We start from the raw sequence: 19,367 nt of genomic DNA on the forward strand, positions 1-19,367 counted from the left end.
TTTGATTATGGAAACTCGTTCTCGTTTCAATTAAGTAGTAAAAACAACTCTTGTGAATAATAATACATTTGATAAAAGTACAATGCAAATCAAATGATGGTGTTTTATTTTTTAAACCACACATGCATCCTCTGATGCAGACATCCAGGTCTGAGTTCAATTGGCGAACGTCCGGTTATCATGCACATTGTTTATTATTATCATAGCCTTTTATAAAGATGTATTTCTGATATGTATATTGGACATCATAGACTACTCACACAAATAGGCTAATACTGTATAAGGATATTAATATACATGTCACAAATATTCCATACATGCTTCTAGAGAATTCAGTAAAGGATCTGCTTTCAATTAATTATCAAATTACAGTTACCAGAGGTTTGCACTGTAACCATCATGTAAAAAGCAGCCTCAAGCTAAATCACCTAAGATCGTTCACAGATGATGCACAATAAACAGGTTATGAGATATATTCTCTATTGCTTTTCCTGTATAAGAAAAAACCCAAAACAAAACACTGAGCCTTTACATGATACAGATAACAAATCAAGTAGGCTATGGTTACACTGGCTACAACAAAATCAACACATTGACTAAATTGGTCAAAGTTGTTTCAACTTTTGATTTAAAGGTGCTATAGATAACATGTGTTATGTAATCCTTTTCTTTTTTACATACATCCAGACATTTTAGAAAGGTGCTGAATAAAAATATCCAGAATCACTTCCTACTTCCTCTTCTCCAGGAGTGAACGCACCTCCATGGGCTTGTATCCCCAAGGTCCCATCCCCCCCTAGGAAACAGAGAAGAATCTGAGCTTGATGATGAGGGCACGGGCACCACCGATATGTAGCGACCACTTCAATTTCATATTAAGACTTAGATCATTAGTTTGAGGTCTTTGGACAAAAGTGATTGAGATATAGTCCAGTTTTCTCTGTTAGATCTAGCATTCTGCTGTGTTTAACCCTTTCACTGCCACACTACAGAAGGTTAACCCTTTCACTGCCACACTACAGATGGTTAACACTTTCACTACCACACTACAGAAGGTTAACCCTTTCACTACCACACTACAGAAGGTTAACCCTTTCACTACCACACTACAGAAGGTTAACCCTTTCACTGCCACACTACAGATGGTTAACACTTTCACTACCACACTACAGAAGGTTAACCCTTTCACTACCACACTACAGAAGGTTAACCTTCCACTACCACACTACAGACTGTTAACCCTTTGTAGTGTGGTAGAGAAAGGGTTAAAAAAAGATCTTCTGTTTATTTCGATTTCTGATGTGTTACCACTCATAAACTCTGGCGTATGGAATCTCTTCCAGAGAGAAAAAGAGGAAAGGTTGAAACAGAAAAGGTTGACGGGGCCTATAATATATATCGTATATGACCTTCCTAGGACAGTATATATATTGTATATGACCTTCCTAGGACAGTATAATATATATATATTGCATATGACCTTCCTAGGACAGTATATATATATATTATATATGACCTTCCTAGGACAGTATATATATATATTGTATATGACCTCTCTAGGACAGTATAATATATATATATTATATATGACCTTCCTAGGACAGTATATATATAATATATATATTATATATGACCTTCCTAGGACAGTATATATATATATATATATATATATATATTGTATATGACCTTCCTAGGACAGTATATATATATTATATATGACCTTCCTAGGACAGTATATATATATATATTATATATGACCTTCCTAGGACAGTATATACAGTATACAGTGCTGGCTACTATGTAATCCAACTGGACAGCTTCGTCATTCAACATTCTTGGCAATGGGCTTGAAAAGGGTTGAGCCTTTCCCCAAACCAAGTTCAAATCACTGAGTCACTGTGTGTGTGCGTGCGTGCGTGCATGTGTGAGCGTGTGCGCCGTGCGTGCGTGCGTGCGTGTGTGTGTGTATGCGTCCGGGCGTGCGTGCGTGTGTGCGTGCAAACAACACTAAGTAGCATATTGGCTCCCGCCCAGCTATTCCAAGGTTGTTGTTGACGTTTGTCTTTAGTAGCTTGTTAGCATGCTATTCCTATTCACATGCCAGCAGCATTCTCTTTCATATAAAAAGCTCCTTCTTCTTCTACTTTTTTCCTTCATCCCTTACTCTTCATGGACAGTCCTTACCTTATAGAGGACCTTTCCAGCCTGCAGGACATAGAGCCTCTCGGGGCATGGAGCCGTGCTTCACGGCGGCGACGTTGCTCATTTCATCCACTTACTCACAGTGGGTCCTCCTCGACCAGGATCCCAGCTGCAGACAGCCTCTCCTCCTCGACCAGGATCCCAGCTGCAGACAGCCTCTCCTCCTCGACCAGGATCCCAGCTGCAGACAGCCTCTCCTCCTCGACCAGGATCCCAGCTGCAGACAGCCTCTCCTCCTCGACCAGGATCTGAGCTGCAGACGGCCTCTCCTCCTTGACCCAGATCCCAGCTGCAGACACTACCACAGGACACAGTGGGTCCTCCTCGACCAGGATCCCAGCTGCAGACAGCCTCTCCTCCTCGACCAGGAATCCCAGCTGCAGACAGCCTCTCCTCCTCGACCAGGATCCCAGCTGCAGACAGCCTCTCCTCCTCGACCAGGATCCCAGCTGCAGACAGCCTCTCCTCCTCGACCAGGATCCCAGCTGCAGACAGCCTCTCCTCCTCGACCAGGATCCCAGCTGCAGACAGCCTCTCCTCCTCGACCAGGATCCCAGCTGCAGACAGCCTCTCCTCCTCGACCAGGATCCCAGCTGCAGACAGCCTCTCCTCCTCGACCAGGATCCCAGCTGCAGACGGCCTCTCCTCCAGACTCTGGGGCTCGTTGATGTCAACGTTGCTCCCAAAGGCCCAACCGTCTGAGAAAATACCAGGGGTGTAAAAAGTACCCAGAAATTATACTTAAGTGAAAGTATGGGTACCGTCTCAAAATCGTACTCAAGTAAAAGTCACAAGTATCTGGCTAAAAACACACTTGAGTAAAAGTTAATAAGTTTCTACTTTTAAATGTACTTAAGTACTAAAAAGTTAAAACTTTTTTCTGACTTGTCTATTCTTCTGATAGCAGGTGTTTAATCAAAGATCCCCGCTTTCTAGTCTTGCACAAGGACCAATCAGCATGAGCATGGGCGGGTTAACTTTCCATTGATGGGGATTTGATTGGCTGTTTTTAAATAAAGTGCGGCCGCAGGATTAATAACATTAATGTTAGTTCGACCAGAGAAACAAATATACTAATTTAAATGGTTGGACCTGCTAGATTTGTACTTTGTACTTTGTAGGTCTGCATTTTAAATGTAAGGAGTAAAAAGTATGTTTTTTTTTCTCTGAAATGTAATTGAGTAAAAGTACAAGTATACAACCCTAATAATACTCGAGTAAAGTACAAATCCCCCAAAAACAGTACTTAAGTATTGTAACGAAGTACAATTACTCAAGTACTTTACACCCCTGGAAAAGACAACCACTGGATTTTGAACGAGTCACTGGTGGCGTAATTATTTAATTTACAGTCATAACTCCTCCTGTTTTATAGTTGGGAAGCATTGTTGTGAGTTTCTTCAGGGACTGTTTTTATACTGCGCGTCCTCATTTAACTCACCTGTTGAATGTGCTTCGGCGATGTAGATGACGAGAAGGTCTGCCACGTCCCCGAAGTCCTCGACGAGCTGCTTGAACTCATCAAGTTTGTAGAGAAACGGGTCAGGTGCAACTTCCAAAACTCAAGACCAGTGGCCTGTTGTCTGAAAGTAGACAGGTATGGTTTAAAATACATGTGCATATTGTGAGTGATTGTGACATGTGAGCAAATTCTAATTCCTGAAGACATTCCTACATAATATGCGACTGCCGTCGGAGATGTCTCTCGTCTAAAACTAAGACTCCTGACCAGTGGAGTGGTCATGGGACGGGATTGCACACACACACAACCCTCCCCATGCTGAAGGGACATGTTGTCCACAGCTGTGATATTCTTAAACATTGTTCATTCACTCTGGAATAAACCTTTGAAACTGCTAAACTCTCTTCCTCATCTTTTAACGCCAATTAAGAACACCACAATATCAGAAGAACCGTCGAGAACAGTCACAACCTCCAGTTCGCCAACAACCCCTCGGTACAACATTCCCTCCGGATCTGGACCCAGTTCAGAAGACACTTTGGTTTTCACGCCATGTCACCGTTTTCACCTGTCCACAAAAACGTCCTTTTTCCTCCCTCTATGGTGGATGGAGCCTTTAATTAGCAACTGGTCTAAGAATGGCATTTTGAGCATTTACGACTTGTACCAAGACAGTACATTTATGTCCTTCACACAATTGTCCCTAAAGTTCAATTTACCAAAAACAAATTTTTTCAGATATTTGCAGATATGTGATTTTGTTAAGAATAAATATGTTCAGTTCCCCCATATGCCTCCAAAAACTGAGATTGACCATATCTTGGAGGTGAAGGCTGCGACCAAAGGCTCAGTATCTAAATATACAATATTATATCCTCGTCCCTACCTTATTCTGTATTGGCCATTAGACAGAACTGGGAGACCGATCTAAATCTGTCATAATCACGGCGAGAGCCTTCTTCACTCCTCCTCATCCTCCCCCACATTCACGACGGAAGTCTCACTCACCCCTTATCCTCTCACACCCATATATGGGCAGCATCCGTTCCCCGGATTCACACGCTGCCAAGCTCATCAATCAACACGGCCGTGACTCATCCCCTGATCAACGAGATGGTACTTCAGTCTGCAGATCCTGTCCTGACCTCGTCGGAGTGTTAAACTAGCTTCCTAGGTACGATGACGAAACCAAAGTCTTGCAAACCTGTTCTTGTTGATATTCCTTGTCCTAACCCTTGTGCCCAGGACCTCCACTCCAGTACACCTCCTACCTGGACATCCCGTGCTGCACAAGGAGTGCACCTGTCCTAAACCCAAGAACATTCTTGTACCTGTCTGTCGCCCCGTGCTGCACAAGGAGTGCACCTGTCCTAACCTCAAGAACATTCTTGTACCTGTCTGTCGCCCCGTGCTGCACAAGGAGTGCACCTGTCCTAACCCCAAGAACATTCTTGTACCTGTCTGTCGCCCCGTGCTGCACAAGGAGTGCACCTGTCCTAAACCCAAGAACATTCTTGTACCTGTCTGTCGCACATTCCATTTGTTAAACTGTCTGCTTGGGGAAACAACATTAAAACACCCTAAAACGCTCCATTCTCTCTCCTCCTGTGTTCTGCTATTGGGCTCCGCCAAACCCCATCCTCACAAAATCATGAATTTACAGACGAAGAATGGGAAAAGGTTCTTCAAGCTCCTCCACCATGTGTATTGGTCAAAGACTAGACTCACAAAGATAAACCCTGGCATGGATCCCACATGTGACCGGGTGCCACCAAGCCCCAGGCTCGCTTTATGTTTTGGCATTGTCCAGCATTGGCCCCTTTCTGGAGTTACATTTTAAAATCTTACTCTGATATTTTTGTTGTGAATGTTGACCCATGTCCTCTCATTGCATTATTTGGCCTAACACCGGAGAACGTCGCTATATCTACTGGGCAATCTAATGCCATGGCCTTCGCTTTGCTCATTGCCAGACGCCTCATTCTACTCAATTGGAAGACAGCCACTCCCCCCTCACATTTGCATTGGATGAGGGATGTCATGTCTTTTATACACATTGAGACAATTAGATTCACAACACGAGGCCACACAGATACATTTGACAAAATATGGCAGCCCTTCCTACAGTACTTTATTTAAAAAGAACATTACTTAAGTCCCGCCCTCCTTCCAACCCCCTGATCCCATGGCCCCCTTCCTCCGCCTACCTTTCTGGTACTGCTTGATTGATTGATTGAAAACTTTATTAACAGATTGCAGAATGGGTACAATACAGTATACAGCTCAACACTAACGACTGCTAAGAGGATGAAGACCAGAAAAAGACTTTCGTCTTGTTTACATAAGGGCCAATGACCATGCATGACTGAGGAGATGACATTGTGATGGTTTTACTACCGCTGAGGGTGTTAATTTAACAATTTCACTTTTTATTTTGTTATTATTACTTGGAAAACATGCTATTAGAATAGAATGTACTACTTATATTATTTTATTATATATTTATTATTATTATTTTTTTGTATGCATGTAGTCTCGTTTTGCCATCTCTGCGTTGTGTTAAAGTTCGACCCCTGTTAAGGGATTGCCCGAGTTAGTCTCGAACCCCGGTCTCCCGTGCCGCGGGTGACATCGCAGACCACTATACCAAGAGGTGAATTCATTTATTTTTTACTGTACATTGGAATACTGACAACGCCATACTTGGTCATTTACTGTACAACTGGGTTAGGACATTTGTAGGGGCCAGTTTTGAATTGCAGTCTTCCGTAGGTGTTCTTTGAGAGTGTTTTTGAAAGTGGGTAGTGATTCACATTCCTTTACAGCTTTGGGTAGGGCGTTCCACATTGATGTGGCATAATTACGAAACGTGTTTAGTCCCTTGTTTGAGCCGAATCTGGGTTTAACATGATTTGTGGAGCTCCCTCTGGTGTTGTGATCGTGGTATTCACTGACCTTTGGGAAGTATTTTGACATGTACATGGGTACCTTGGTCGCATGGTGTATCTTGTACCTTTACCTCATTGTAACTGTTACAATGTTACTACTAAACATAAACACACCATCACCACCACTAATATCTTTAAGATTTTTTTTTTTTTTATTAGAACTGAATGTATCGAATTAAATAACACATTTTAAATTGCAATTATTATATATAACAAGATAATCAGTAATAGAATTAAGGCAAATGATAAAATAAAACAAACTGAACTGTACATTAAATGATAAAACTATAAACAATATAATTAACATTAACCTGTTAATCTGTAGACTTTTTTCAGAAATTTCGCCTAAAGGTACATGCCTAAGTAAATGAAAGATTGCTCCACTTCTACAAGGTTAATTTGCATGTTCTTGGTATCTAGGGACCTGGGGGTATGTATTCCCAGTGTCAGAAATATTGTGTCTGTTACTAGGCTTGAGTAAATTGTAATGAAAAGGAGAATATAAATTATGATTTATTTTTGCATCTTTGACGGTGAATAACACCATGTTAAATCTGCGGGGTATGCAGATGAGCTCACTGAGCTCATTCACCACCTTATTGAGATAATGTGTACAAAAAATCTAAGCAAATGAATAAATGGAAGATGATTAAACAGAAGGATTTGTAGATACAGTAATAAATGATAATCGATTTTAATTATAAATTCATATTTGACCTTGAACTTGACTTTGACCTTATTATGGCCAAATCATACATCTATGGATAGGGAAAAGCAAAACGATAAAAGAGATATAATTAGCATTTTTCCGATAAATTCGTATTTTCCCTCATGAGGACGTGCCACTTTGCTGACCTCTAGCGGCTCAGGTGTGCATTTCTTTTGATACAATATATAGATAGAATTAAGGCCCTATTTGTTGCCTGTCAATTGCCCTTTCAGGTGACAAAATCCATTCAGCGGTTCTCGAGTTACATGCCGATATGTGAGGCATGCGCCAAAGTAGACATTACCACCCCGATCTCCGAGGGCTCTAGCTCTGTCAATCATTTAGCGATCTCAAAAATGTTTGGACAGGGTTGTAGCCAATGAGGGTGGCTTTCCAATCATACCCCATGATATGATAATTGGGGATCTAATACGGTCTCTATTGATCAATCTATGATAAAGAAAAGCAGGGTCCCCCTAAGGCTTAACAGGCAAATGATCAAATAAAACAAACTGAACTGTACATTAAAATGATAAAACTATAAACAATATAATTAACATTAACAAAATAATGTGTGCATTTTGTGTCAGGTGCATTTATTATAGATCAGTTATGCATTTGTCTTCCAAATTTAACCCGACAAGTATTTGCATGTTAAGTGCAGTCAATTTGAATCGATCAGGAATTGAGGAGGACTGTGGAGAGAGAATCCCTGACTCAATATCTTTGGGAACTACTGTATAAGAAAAAAAGAAATGACTGAGATGGTAAACAAATGCATGAACAAAACTTCAACAGATGGAGACAACATTGATATGACCCTGGTAAAGAATATAATTGAGGGAATTGTGGATCCATTAACTCACATATTTAATCTTCCATTCAAAACGGGAACATTTCCAGAAAAAATTTAAATTGCTAAAGTTATCCCAAAGCTGGAGTCTGGAGATAAACACTTCTTCACCAACTACAGACCGGTATCATTATTATCACAGTTCTCAAAAATACTTGAGAAACTATATGATGAAAGACTGGCCAAATTCATTGAAAAACATCAACTATTAATGGATAGTCAGTATGGTTTCACAACAGCTAGATCTACTTCCATGGCATCAATGGAGCTAGTAGAGCAAATAACCACATATATAGAGAGAAAGAAATATGCACTTCCTATATTCATTGACCTTAAAAAAGATTTGATACAATAGATCATGAGATTCTACTTAAAAAGATGGACAGGTATGGTGTCAGAGGGGTCGCATTTGAATGGCGTAAAAGCTATATTAGTAATAGACAGCAATTTGTTCAAATAGGCCAGAACAAGTCAAGGTGCTTAAATATTACCTGTGGTGTCCCACAGGGGTCAGTGTTGGGACCCAAATTGCTGCTGGAAACCACACATAAAATATCTATGCTAAGAAATTGCGAAAAGCTTGGGAATTCTGGGTAAAACGAAATACATCTTAAATCAGAAATCACTGTACACTCTGCATTGCACACTCATTGTACCCTACCTTCTGTCATATTGTGTTGAAGTTTGGGGAAATACATAAAACCAACCTACAAAAGATATGCACACTGCAAAAAAGAGCTATAAGGATTGTACATCATGCTGGTTATAGAGATCATACCAATTGTGGGTGGCTGGGTGGTGCAGCGGACATTGCGCTCGTCACCAACGCAAGAGACACCGAGTTCGACTCCGGCTGTCGGCATTGCCTCCGGCTTGGGCCGGCCGTCATACTAACTCATTGGCAGAGTTAGCGGGTGGAAGTCGATGGGTTGTAATCTGGACGTTGTGGACAGCGACTCCTACAGGTCGGTTGGGGACGCCTGCACAGCAGAGACAGGAAATGGCGGGGGTAGCGTGAGCCTCCCACACGTTACACCTCGCCAATGAGAGTCCGCGCTGGCAGGTGAAAAGATGTGACAGGCTGCCTCCACATGTATCGGAGGGGACATGTGATGCAAGGCTTCTATCCTCCCTACAACCGAACAGTGGGGGGCATATGCGAGCAACGTTCAAGACAGGGAAGGGAAGAATTGGCACAGCAAAATTGGGATGGGAGGGGGGGGGGGATAGAAAAATAGGAGAAAAAGTGGATACAAAAAAAAGAGATCATACCAATTGTTTATTTGTTAAAAGTCAAACTCTGAAATTTTAAGATTTGGTTAAATTCAAAACTGCACAATTCATGTTTAAAGTAACACAAAATATAGTGCAGGGCAACATACAAACAAATTTCATGGGCAGAGATGGGGGTTATAATCTAAGAGGGGAATTTAATTTAAAACAACCTATTGTCCGTACTACTCTCAAAAGCAAGTGCATCTCAGTTTGTGGGGTATCCATTTGGAATGGCCTAAACAAGTACTATATACTACACTTCCTTAACAGATCGGCTTGGGAACATTCACTTCTGTTTCAACAATGAAATGGGACCCTACTTTGAGCAGCCTTAAAATCGGACACGCCTTGACTTCCTTGCTGCAAAATCATCAATAATGTCATCATATGAAAGCTTGCTAGACACATCTCTGTTAATACTCATTGTAACTGAGGGGTACAATTCCCTGACTGTATTGTTAGATATGATACTTACTACCACTACCTCTTGTACTTTAGACTCTGGCCACCCAGTACTAGGCATAAATAATTATGGTAAACACTCCCACGTAGATGAAACGATCCAACACAAATGTACCAAGTCGAAAGTCTGCGTTTAATAATAATTAATACATAGCAAAAGGTATGTAGAGCAATCACTTAATTACATTTATGATTTGAAATAGGATGCACTTTTATGGCAAATGAGTATTCGTTGGTATATCAATAGAGAACGTCCAATCTCTGGTGGCGCAGGCGGTAAATATACAACCTGGAATATTTAAGGAATAATAGCAATGATACTTTAATGATTATAGAACTGGATACACTAGGGGGGGATTCCGGTCGCTTGTAAGACAACTGGAGAAGGGGGGGGGGGGTAGAGTCTGGCTGTATCCGTCTGGCCGAGGGTATCCTGGGAGAACCCACGGTTGTGCGGCTCGGTGCCTCAGCGATCCTCGATCCACAGATGAAAGCAGTTGGACTCTCTGTGGGCCGGCTTCCTCCGGTCCACGATGGAGAGACGTGAAGCGACCTCGTCGTGTAGAGCGTCTCCTCACCTGTCGTCCTCTCCGGGGGGGGGGTTTCCAACACACGGCAGTGTTGGTCTTTATCCATAGAATAATCACTGTATACAAAGCATAATCCGTGCCTGGGAAGGCGGGCTGTCGTCGGTAGAATAATCCGGTATGCAGGTCCACTCGCTCGTCGGCTCTGGGGCTCCTCGGGTGCAGCCTCACATGGGGTCGGCCACCCTGGATAAGCAGCCAGTTCTACCTGAAACGATGGGGGTACTGACTACGATAGTATTCTCACCGCACGAAGCACTACATATGAATAGACTATTATTAGCTTAATAGACTACGTCCAACTCGACGATATAGTGCCAAATATGACTATTCAAATATTAATATACACGATGTCTCAATACCGATGGTAGGCCGAACTTGGCCTTACTCCCACACGTGGCGTCGCGGGGAGGCTTTACGTCTGTCACTCTATTGGAGGGTAAGAAACTGGACTAAAAGGGAAGTCCTACTTTAGTAGCGCAGTATATATACGCACTATGAACAAATAGTACCATTAGTGGTGCGGTAGCCAGATTCCTACGCGGAACTAGGACTTGTTCGTACATGTTGAGCGGTACGTTTGAACTGGGTCTGGGGGGTATGGCAACCTGGCACCAAGGTCTCGACCAATAGTAGAATGGAGACTATTATGGGATGTTCAGTAGGCTAGAATGGATATTCAATGCATATTGTACAAGGAATATACAAGGGATATCAGGGAATATTAGAGAATATACAAATACAATTAAATATATATATATAAATAAATATATATATTCGGTTTAATCTGGCCCTTCACAACACTCATCATAGCCAGGCCATTGAGACGGTCCTGTGACATTGTAGACCTCAAGTATGTTTTAATGAGCTTCAATTTTGAGAAGCTCCTCTCTGCAGAAGCTACAGTCACTGGAGAAGTGGCAGCAATTTTGAGGGCCACCCACATATTTGGGTACATTTCTTTCAGTTTCTTCTCCTGTAGAAAGGATAAAAGTTCCAGGGTGGTCATGTTGGCCTTGGGAAAATCTGTAGTTATTTTCCATCCAGGTCTGACTGGCCATTGCAGGTGAGGGAGCTACTTAGTGCTGCACACTGCTGTTTCTGCTCCCCAGTGGAAAGCTTAGGGAAGTTGATAAGCACCCCAAACTTGCTCTCAACTTCACTTAAGGTCTGAAATCGCTCACGCAGTGATTCAATGGAGACATCCACAACCTGGTTGAAGAAGGAAACTTCCATTTGTTTCAGTGCATCACTGAAGGGCTCATCAGGAGACTCGTAGAAGAATTGCTGTTTTGTTTTTCTCAGCCTCTTCTGCTTCAGCACAGCCTCCACATTCATCTCCTCACAGAGGTCTCTGGCAGTGGCTTGAGAAGAAGCAAATCCGGTGCTTCTGTAGCTGATCTAGACGCTTCATATCTGATATCTGATACTAGCCTTGTACCAGCCTGATATCTGATACTAGCCTCTAGTCACACAGCCTGAAACACACTCCTACACAGAGCTGCCTGTACGTCACACAGCCTGAAACACACTCCTACACAGAGCTGCCTGTACGTCACACAGTCTGAAACACACTCCTACACAGAGCTGCCTGTACGTCACACAGCCTGAAACACACTCCTACACAGAGCTGCCTGTACGTCACACAGCCTGAAACACACTCCTACACAGAGCTGCCTGTACGTCACACAGCCTGAAACACACTCCTACACAGAGCTGCCTGTACGTCACACAGCCTGAAACACACTCCTACACAGAGCTGCCTGTACGTCACACAGCCTGAAACACACTCCTACACAGAGCTGCCTGTACGTCACACAGTCTGAAACACACTCCTACACAGAGCTGCCTGTACGTCACACAGTCTGAAACACACTCCTACACAGAGCTGCCTGTACGTCACACAGCCTGAAACACACTCCTACACAGAGCTGCCTGTACGTCACACAGCCTGAAACACACTCCTACACAGAGCTGCCTGTACGTCACACAGCCTGAAACACACTGATACATAGAGCTGCCTGTACGTCACACAGCCTGAAACACACCGCCGCCTCTACGCCTGTATGTGTTTACTATTCTGGAAATTATAGATATTTTAGTTGATGGGCGGCTAGGTGGTGTAGTGGGCAAGGCACTCGCCACCAGTGTGGAGACGCTAGGATTCGCGTGTTCGAATCCAGCTCTCCACATTGTTTTCAGTTTAGCTGGTCGTCCGCAGTAATACACATTGGCCGTATTACGGGGAGGGAAAACTGAAGGGTGGGGATCGAACGTTGTGAACAAGCGACTCCTACAAGTCGGTTGGTGCGCCTGTGCAGTAGAATCAGGAAGTGTCGGGGGCAGCGTGAGCCTCCCACGCGTTACTCCTCGCCACTGAGAGATCGAGCTGCGCAGGTGAAAAGATGCGACTGCTGTTACCTCAAGTACCGGAGGGGACTTGTGCTATGTATGACTTAGTCCACATTGCAGCCGGCTTGTGGGAGGCAAGAAACAGCATTCGTGACAGGGGAGGGTTGAATTGGATGATACGAAATTGGGATGGGAGAAAAATATAGAAAAATGGGAGAAAAAGTGGTTAAAAAAAAAAGATATTTTAGTTGATGAAATATTTTTTCATTTCAGTATCACAGTATGACCCCGATCTTCAAAATAAGAGATGTGAAAAAAAAGAAAAATGTTAAAAAAGAAAAGAAAATGATAATATATATTTTTTTGGCGCCCTCTCCAGCCATTGGCGCCCTAGGCGATCGCCTAGCTCGCCTATGCATAGAAACGGCCATGCACATGTGTGTATGTATATGTGTATACATTTGTTGCTGTTACTATTGTTTTTTGTCTGGGTGGGTGGGTTGATGTTTTATTCTAAACAAACTAATAACACGTCAACTTTATAACGGATAGCGTGGGGGGGGGGGGGAATAAATGGGAATAGTTCATTCATGCACAACTTGTTGCAGATTGTTAACACATTTTATCATGCCGCAACTTGTTGTAATCAGATGTTACTATTCTCAGATGTTACTAATATTCTCTCCCCACCGTATGTATATTTCTCTCCCACCCACCCACCCCCTCCTAATGTACAGTCTCCTCCCCATCATATGTATATACTCTCTGTCAGGATCTATGGGTAACAGTACTGTATATTTGCATATCATATATGTCACAAATGTAACAGTACTATATACCTGTATGTCATGTATGTCCCTATGCCATAAATGTCATGATGTCATGTATGTCGTGTATGTCATAAATGTCACTATGAATTGAAAATGGGGGACCCTGATGTAAACAAGACGAAAGTCTTTCTCTGGTCTGCATCCCCTTAACAATTGTGTGTATTGAGCCGTACTGTATTGTACCCATTCTGCAATCTGTTAAATTAAGTTTTCATTCATTCATTCATTCATTCATTCATTCATTCATTCATTCATTCATTCATTCATTCATTCATTCATTCATTCATTCATTCATTCATTCATTCATTCATTCAATCAATCAATCAATCAATCAATCAATCAATCATTCATTCATTCATTCATTCATTCACTAATAAAAAGAGAGTATAATATCTTTTTAAAGAACACCACAATATCCATCGTTCAGCAGGTTATATAATAAAGAGTCAGGGCTCTCACCAGTTAAGTACTTAAAGATGCTTGATGTCCTTCCCTCCAGAGGCACCACAGGTGAGGCCGGAGCCTCCCCACCCAGAGTCACCACAGGTGAGGCCGGAGCCTCCCCACCCACGAAGGCCTCTTGGCCGAGAGAGAGCCACAGGTGAGTCCGGAGCCTCCCCACCCACGAAGGCCTCTTGGCCCAGAGAGAGCCACAGGTTCCCGCAGACGGTTCTGAGGAAGATAGGCGACGTGAAGCTCGGCGCCCAGTCTTCATATTTGAACTGTGGATTCTGGGTCATCGTGGTCCTCTCGCCCATCTTCAGGATGATCTTCTTGGCGAGGTTCTGTGCCACGCCGTTCAGAAAGCCCAGGAGGAGATAGTGCAGCATGGCGCCACAGAGCATGCAGACCGAGGTCAAATAAACCTGCAGCTTTCTCAAAATCATCTTGCAGTGGTGAGGTCTTTCTCTCTCTCTCTCTCTCTCTCTCTCTCACTCTCTCTCTCTCTCTCTCTCTCTCTCTCTCTCTCTCTCTCTCTCTCTCTCTCTCTCTCTCTCTCTCTCTCTCTCTCACAACCACCACGACACAGCAGGCGTCGCCAACGAGAAGCTCCATCAGATCTGATTGATTGATTGATTGATTGAAAACTTTATTAACAGATTGCAGAATGGGTACAATACAGTACAGCTCAATACACACAATTGTTAAGGGGATGCAGACCAGAGAAAGACTTTCGTCTTGTTTCCACCAGGGTCCCCCATTTTCAATTCATCAGGACATATATGACATACATGACATACAGATAGTCAGTACTGCTACATCTATACATTTATGACATACCAGATTTGCAAATACAGTACTGTTTGTGATACAGAAGGAGTCAAGAAAAGGGAGTATATACATTTGACGTAGAAACTGTACATTGGAGGAGGTTGGGTGGGGGGGGTTGGGTACACTGGGATATTGACAACCATACTGGGTAATTTACATTGGAGGTGGTTGGGGGGGGGGGGGGGGCACACTGTATAAGCAAGCAAAACTGTACATTGAGGGGGGGGAGACTCTGTACAAACAAACAAAATTGTACATTGGACTATTGACAAAACCATACTAGGTAAATGACTGTACATTGGAGGGGGTTGGGTTAGGATATTTACAGGGGCCAGTGTTGAATTGCAGTCTCCCGTAGGTGTCTCTTGAGAGAGGTTTTGAAAGTGGGTAGTGATCCACATTCCTTTACAGCTTTGGGTAGGGCGTTCCACATTGATGTGGCATAATTGCGAAACGTGTTTAGTCCCTTATTTGAGCCGAATCTGGGTTTAACATGATTTGTGGAGCTCCCTCTGGTGTTGTGATCGTGGTATTCACTGACCTTTGGGAAGTATTTTGCCATGTACATGGGTACCTTGGTCGTGTAGTGTATCTTGTAGACCAGGCCCATTGCAAGTTGCTGTACTCTGTCATCTACTCTAAGCCATCCTAGGTTGTCAAAGTGGGCAGGGGTGAGGTGGGTTCTAGGAGTAAGGTCAAGCAGTAGTCTGACCAGTTTGTTTTGAGATGTTTGTAATTTTGTTTTTAGCGCCTTTGAGGTGCTTTGGTACCATGAGGTGCAAGCATAGTCGTAGTACCCCTGAATGAGTGCTCCTGCCAGAGTCTTCAGGGTATTCTTGTTTACCAGAGAGGAGATCCGGTACAAGAATCGAGTTCGTTGGTTGACTTTTTTTATTACATTGGATGCCATTTTGTCACAGGAGAGATTAGCCTCTAGGATGGAACCCAGGTAGGTAATTTCATCTTTCCTTGTGACAATATTGTCACCCACTGTAACTGAGAAGCCGTCGGTCTTGCTGAGTTTGTTATTTGAACCGAAGAGAATGGACTCTGTTTTGCCCATGTGTAATGATAGTTTGTTATCAGCGAGCCATATGCAGATTCTGCCTAGTTCCGAGCTGAGGGTTTTTTCAACCTGTAACTTGTTCTTGTCAGAGACCAGCAGGGCTGAGTCGTCCGCAAACAGGAACAAGTTGCAGTCACAAGCTGACGACATGTCATTTGCATAAATTAGGAACAGTAGCGGTCCTAGTATGCTTCCTTGTGGAACACCACAGCTCACTGTGAGGGGGGGGGGATAGGGTACCGTTTACCTCCACCATCAGATCTCAACGCTTTCTTATTAATTTCCTATCATGCAGAGCGGAGTCAGAACAGATACAGTAGTTACAGTATGATGACAGGTTGTTGTTTACATAAAAGTTACTCCTCCTCGTTGCAACGCCACATGTTACCTTAATGTTCTAATTGTGCGCACAGACAAAAAGCTCGTTTGGAGCTCTTCCCAAAAGTTATGACTTATTACATCATCATCATCACCAGACACCAGGGTAGAGATTACAATGGGTATTCTTTTTTTTTTTTTTTTATCAAACAACAGGTGATTAATGAAATGACAACCATGCAATGAGCTGTAATTATGTGCCAATAGGCTACCTGCAATGGCAATCAAAATAAATTATGAAATATAACATTTTCAAATAAGATGATGTATAACAGACTATAACTAAATGTCTTAATGAAGATGTTAAAGGGTCACCGAAAAACAATGCTCATTTAGCCCAATATCGATTGTTTGCACATTACCCATAAGTTTGATTTGTAGGCGAGCCGCGAGACATACCATTTTGGAGCATTCCCCCACCATAAATAAAAAATATATTGGCCTGTTTACGAACATTACCAACGTAAACAAACCTAGGATCAGGGACGTGCACAGGACTTTAGAGGGGCAGGTGCTCAAAGGCTGAAAAGGGCATTGGGCCTGTGCTATTTTTGGGGGCCATTTTTGGGCGGGGAGGGGCCTTTTTATGCTTTTGGGGGGGTTTTGGTGATCAAATATTGAATATTGAACTATAATAATCAGTGCAGGAGCTCACTTATCCTTGAAAGACACTTTTATCACTGACTTTAAAGGCCCATACATCTCCATAAATGTTCAGGGCTGAGGGAATAAGTGCTTACCCTACAGACCCCAAGTCTGTTAGGACAGCAGACTCGGTTGGCACTGCTCAAAACTTACCTTTTTAAAATAGCTTTTAAATGAATTATTATCTTTATTTCATTGTCTTATTTTTCTTTATTTCTATACATTTTACTTAAATATTTTATTATAATTTGTATCATTGTTTTATGTAGTTTTTTTATAATTTTATTTGTTCTTTTTTAATGTCAACATATTATTTAAATTATTCAAATGGACCTCAAACATGTTCCGTTTGATGTCATAATCAAACATTCTAGAACATTTGTGATGTCACAGTATGATGTCATAATAGAACATTCTAGAACATTTGTGATGTCACAGTATGATGTCATAATAGAACATTCTAGAACATTTGTGATGTCACAGTATGATGTCATAATCAAACATTCTAGAACATTTGTGATGTCACAGTATGATGTCATGTTGTGATGTCACAGTATGATGTCATAATCAAACATTCTAGAACATTTGTATGATGTCATAACCAAACACTCTAGAACATCTTGATGTCACAGTATGATGTCATAATCAAACATACTAGAACATTTGTGATGTCACAGTATGATGTCATAACCAAACACTCTAGAACATTTGTGATGTCACAGTATGATGTCATAATCAAACATTCTAGAACATTTGTGATGTCACAGTATGATGTCATAATCAAACATTCTAGAACATTTGTGATGTCACAGTATGATGTCATAATAGAACATTCTAGAACATTTGTGTACAGTATATTCAACAATTCTCTCAGAAGCTCTCAGATCTCAGAAGACCAAGTGAAGATATCACTTGTTGTATCCGGCTACTTGTCTTTAAGCTTGAATATATTCTGTAGATACAATTTAAAATCCCCACATGGAAAAGGAAACCATGTCCTTTACAATCCTTAATGAGCTGCGTCTGGAGGGAAGGTTCTGTGATGTGGTTATTAAAGTCAACAGCACTGAGTTTAACGCCCACAAGGCCCTCCTGTGTGACTGCAGTGACTATTTCAGGTAAGTTTAGCTTGGTTCAGGTTATACTGTACTTCTACTGTAAACAGATACTATACTGTATGTCTACTGTAAAAAGATAATATACTGTACTTCTACTGTAAAAAGATCATATACTGTACTTCTACTGTAAACAGATACTATACTGCACTTCTACTGTAAACAGATACTACTGTACTTATACTGTAAACAGATACTATACTGCTCTTCTACTGTAAACAGATACTACTGTACTTATACTGTAAACAGATACTATACTGTACTTCTAATGTAAAATATACTGTACTTCTACTGTAAACAGATACTATACTGTACTTCTACTGTAAACATATACTATACTGTACTTCTACTGTAAACAGATACTGCACTTCTACTGTAAACCAATAATATACTGTAGTTCTACTGTACAAATTATGAAAGTAACTAGTTATTTCAGAAAGTAACTATTGCGTTACTTTCAAGTAAATGTTTTACATAAACAACATACACAAATCTAAACTATTTTAATGTTGCTGTGGGACAAAGTGAGACTAGCCTCCAATCAAATGCCATGTATGTAGATATTATAATTACTATGTTTATATAGTGGATCATACAAATACAAACACAATAGATGTTTTGGAACTTTTGATATGTATTGCAACTCAACAGGCAACAACTGGGCAACATTAAATACGAGATTACTTGTTACTGAAAAAACTAATGTTAGTAATGCCGTTAATAATAACTGGATGTCACAGTATGATGTCATAATCAAACATTCTAGAACATTTGTGATGTCACAGTATGATGTCATAATAGAACATTCTAGAACATTTGTGATGTCACAGTATGATGTCATAATAGAACATTCTAGAACATTTGTGATGTCACAGTATGATGTCATAATCAAACATTCTAGAACATTTGTGATGTCACAGTATGATGTCATGTTGTGATGTCACAGTATGATGTCATAATCAAACATTCTAGAACATTTGTATGATGTCATAACCAAACACTCTAGAACATCTTGATGTCACAGTATGATGTCATAATCAAACATACTAGAACATTTGTGATGTCATAGTATGATGTCATAATCAAACATTCTAGAACATTTGTGATGTCACAGTATGATGTCATAATCAAACATTCTAGAACATTTGTGATGTCACAGTATGATGTCATAATCAAACATTCTAGAACATTTGTGATGTCACAGTATGATG

General features: G+C 41.6%; 1 protein-coding gene across 1 annotated transcript; it reads right to left on the reverse strand.

Moving 5' to 3' along the window:
* Positions 1-730: 730 nt before the first annotated feature.
* On the reverse strand, positions 731-14,567 carry dio1 (iodothyronine deiodinase 1; the record flags this gene model as incomplete). The annotated part of the gene is given in 8 exon segments (XM_084311309.1): positions 731-796; positions 2,185-2,229; positions 2,231-2,275; positions 2,502-2,558; positions 2,605-2,900; positions 3,644-3,747; positions 3,749-3,785; positions 14,303-14,567. Coding segments are annotated over 8 exon segments (915 nt in total).
* Between the last annotated feature and the right edge of the window lie 4,800 nt (positions 14,568-19,367).

Source organism: Notolepis coatsorum (assembly GCF_963971535.1).
Source record: "Notolepis coatsorum genome assembly, chromosome: 3".
Lineage (NCBI taxonomy): Eukaryota > Metazoa > Chordata > Actinopteri > Aulopiformes > Paralepididae > Notolepis > Notolepis coatsorum.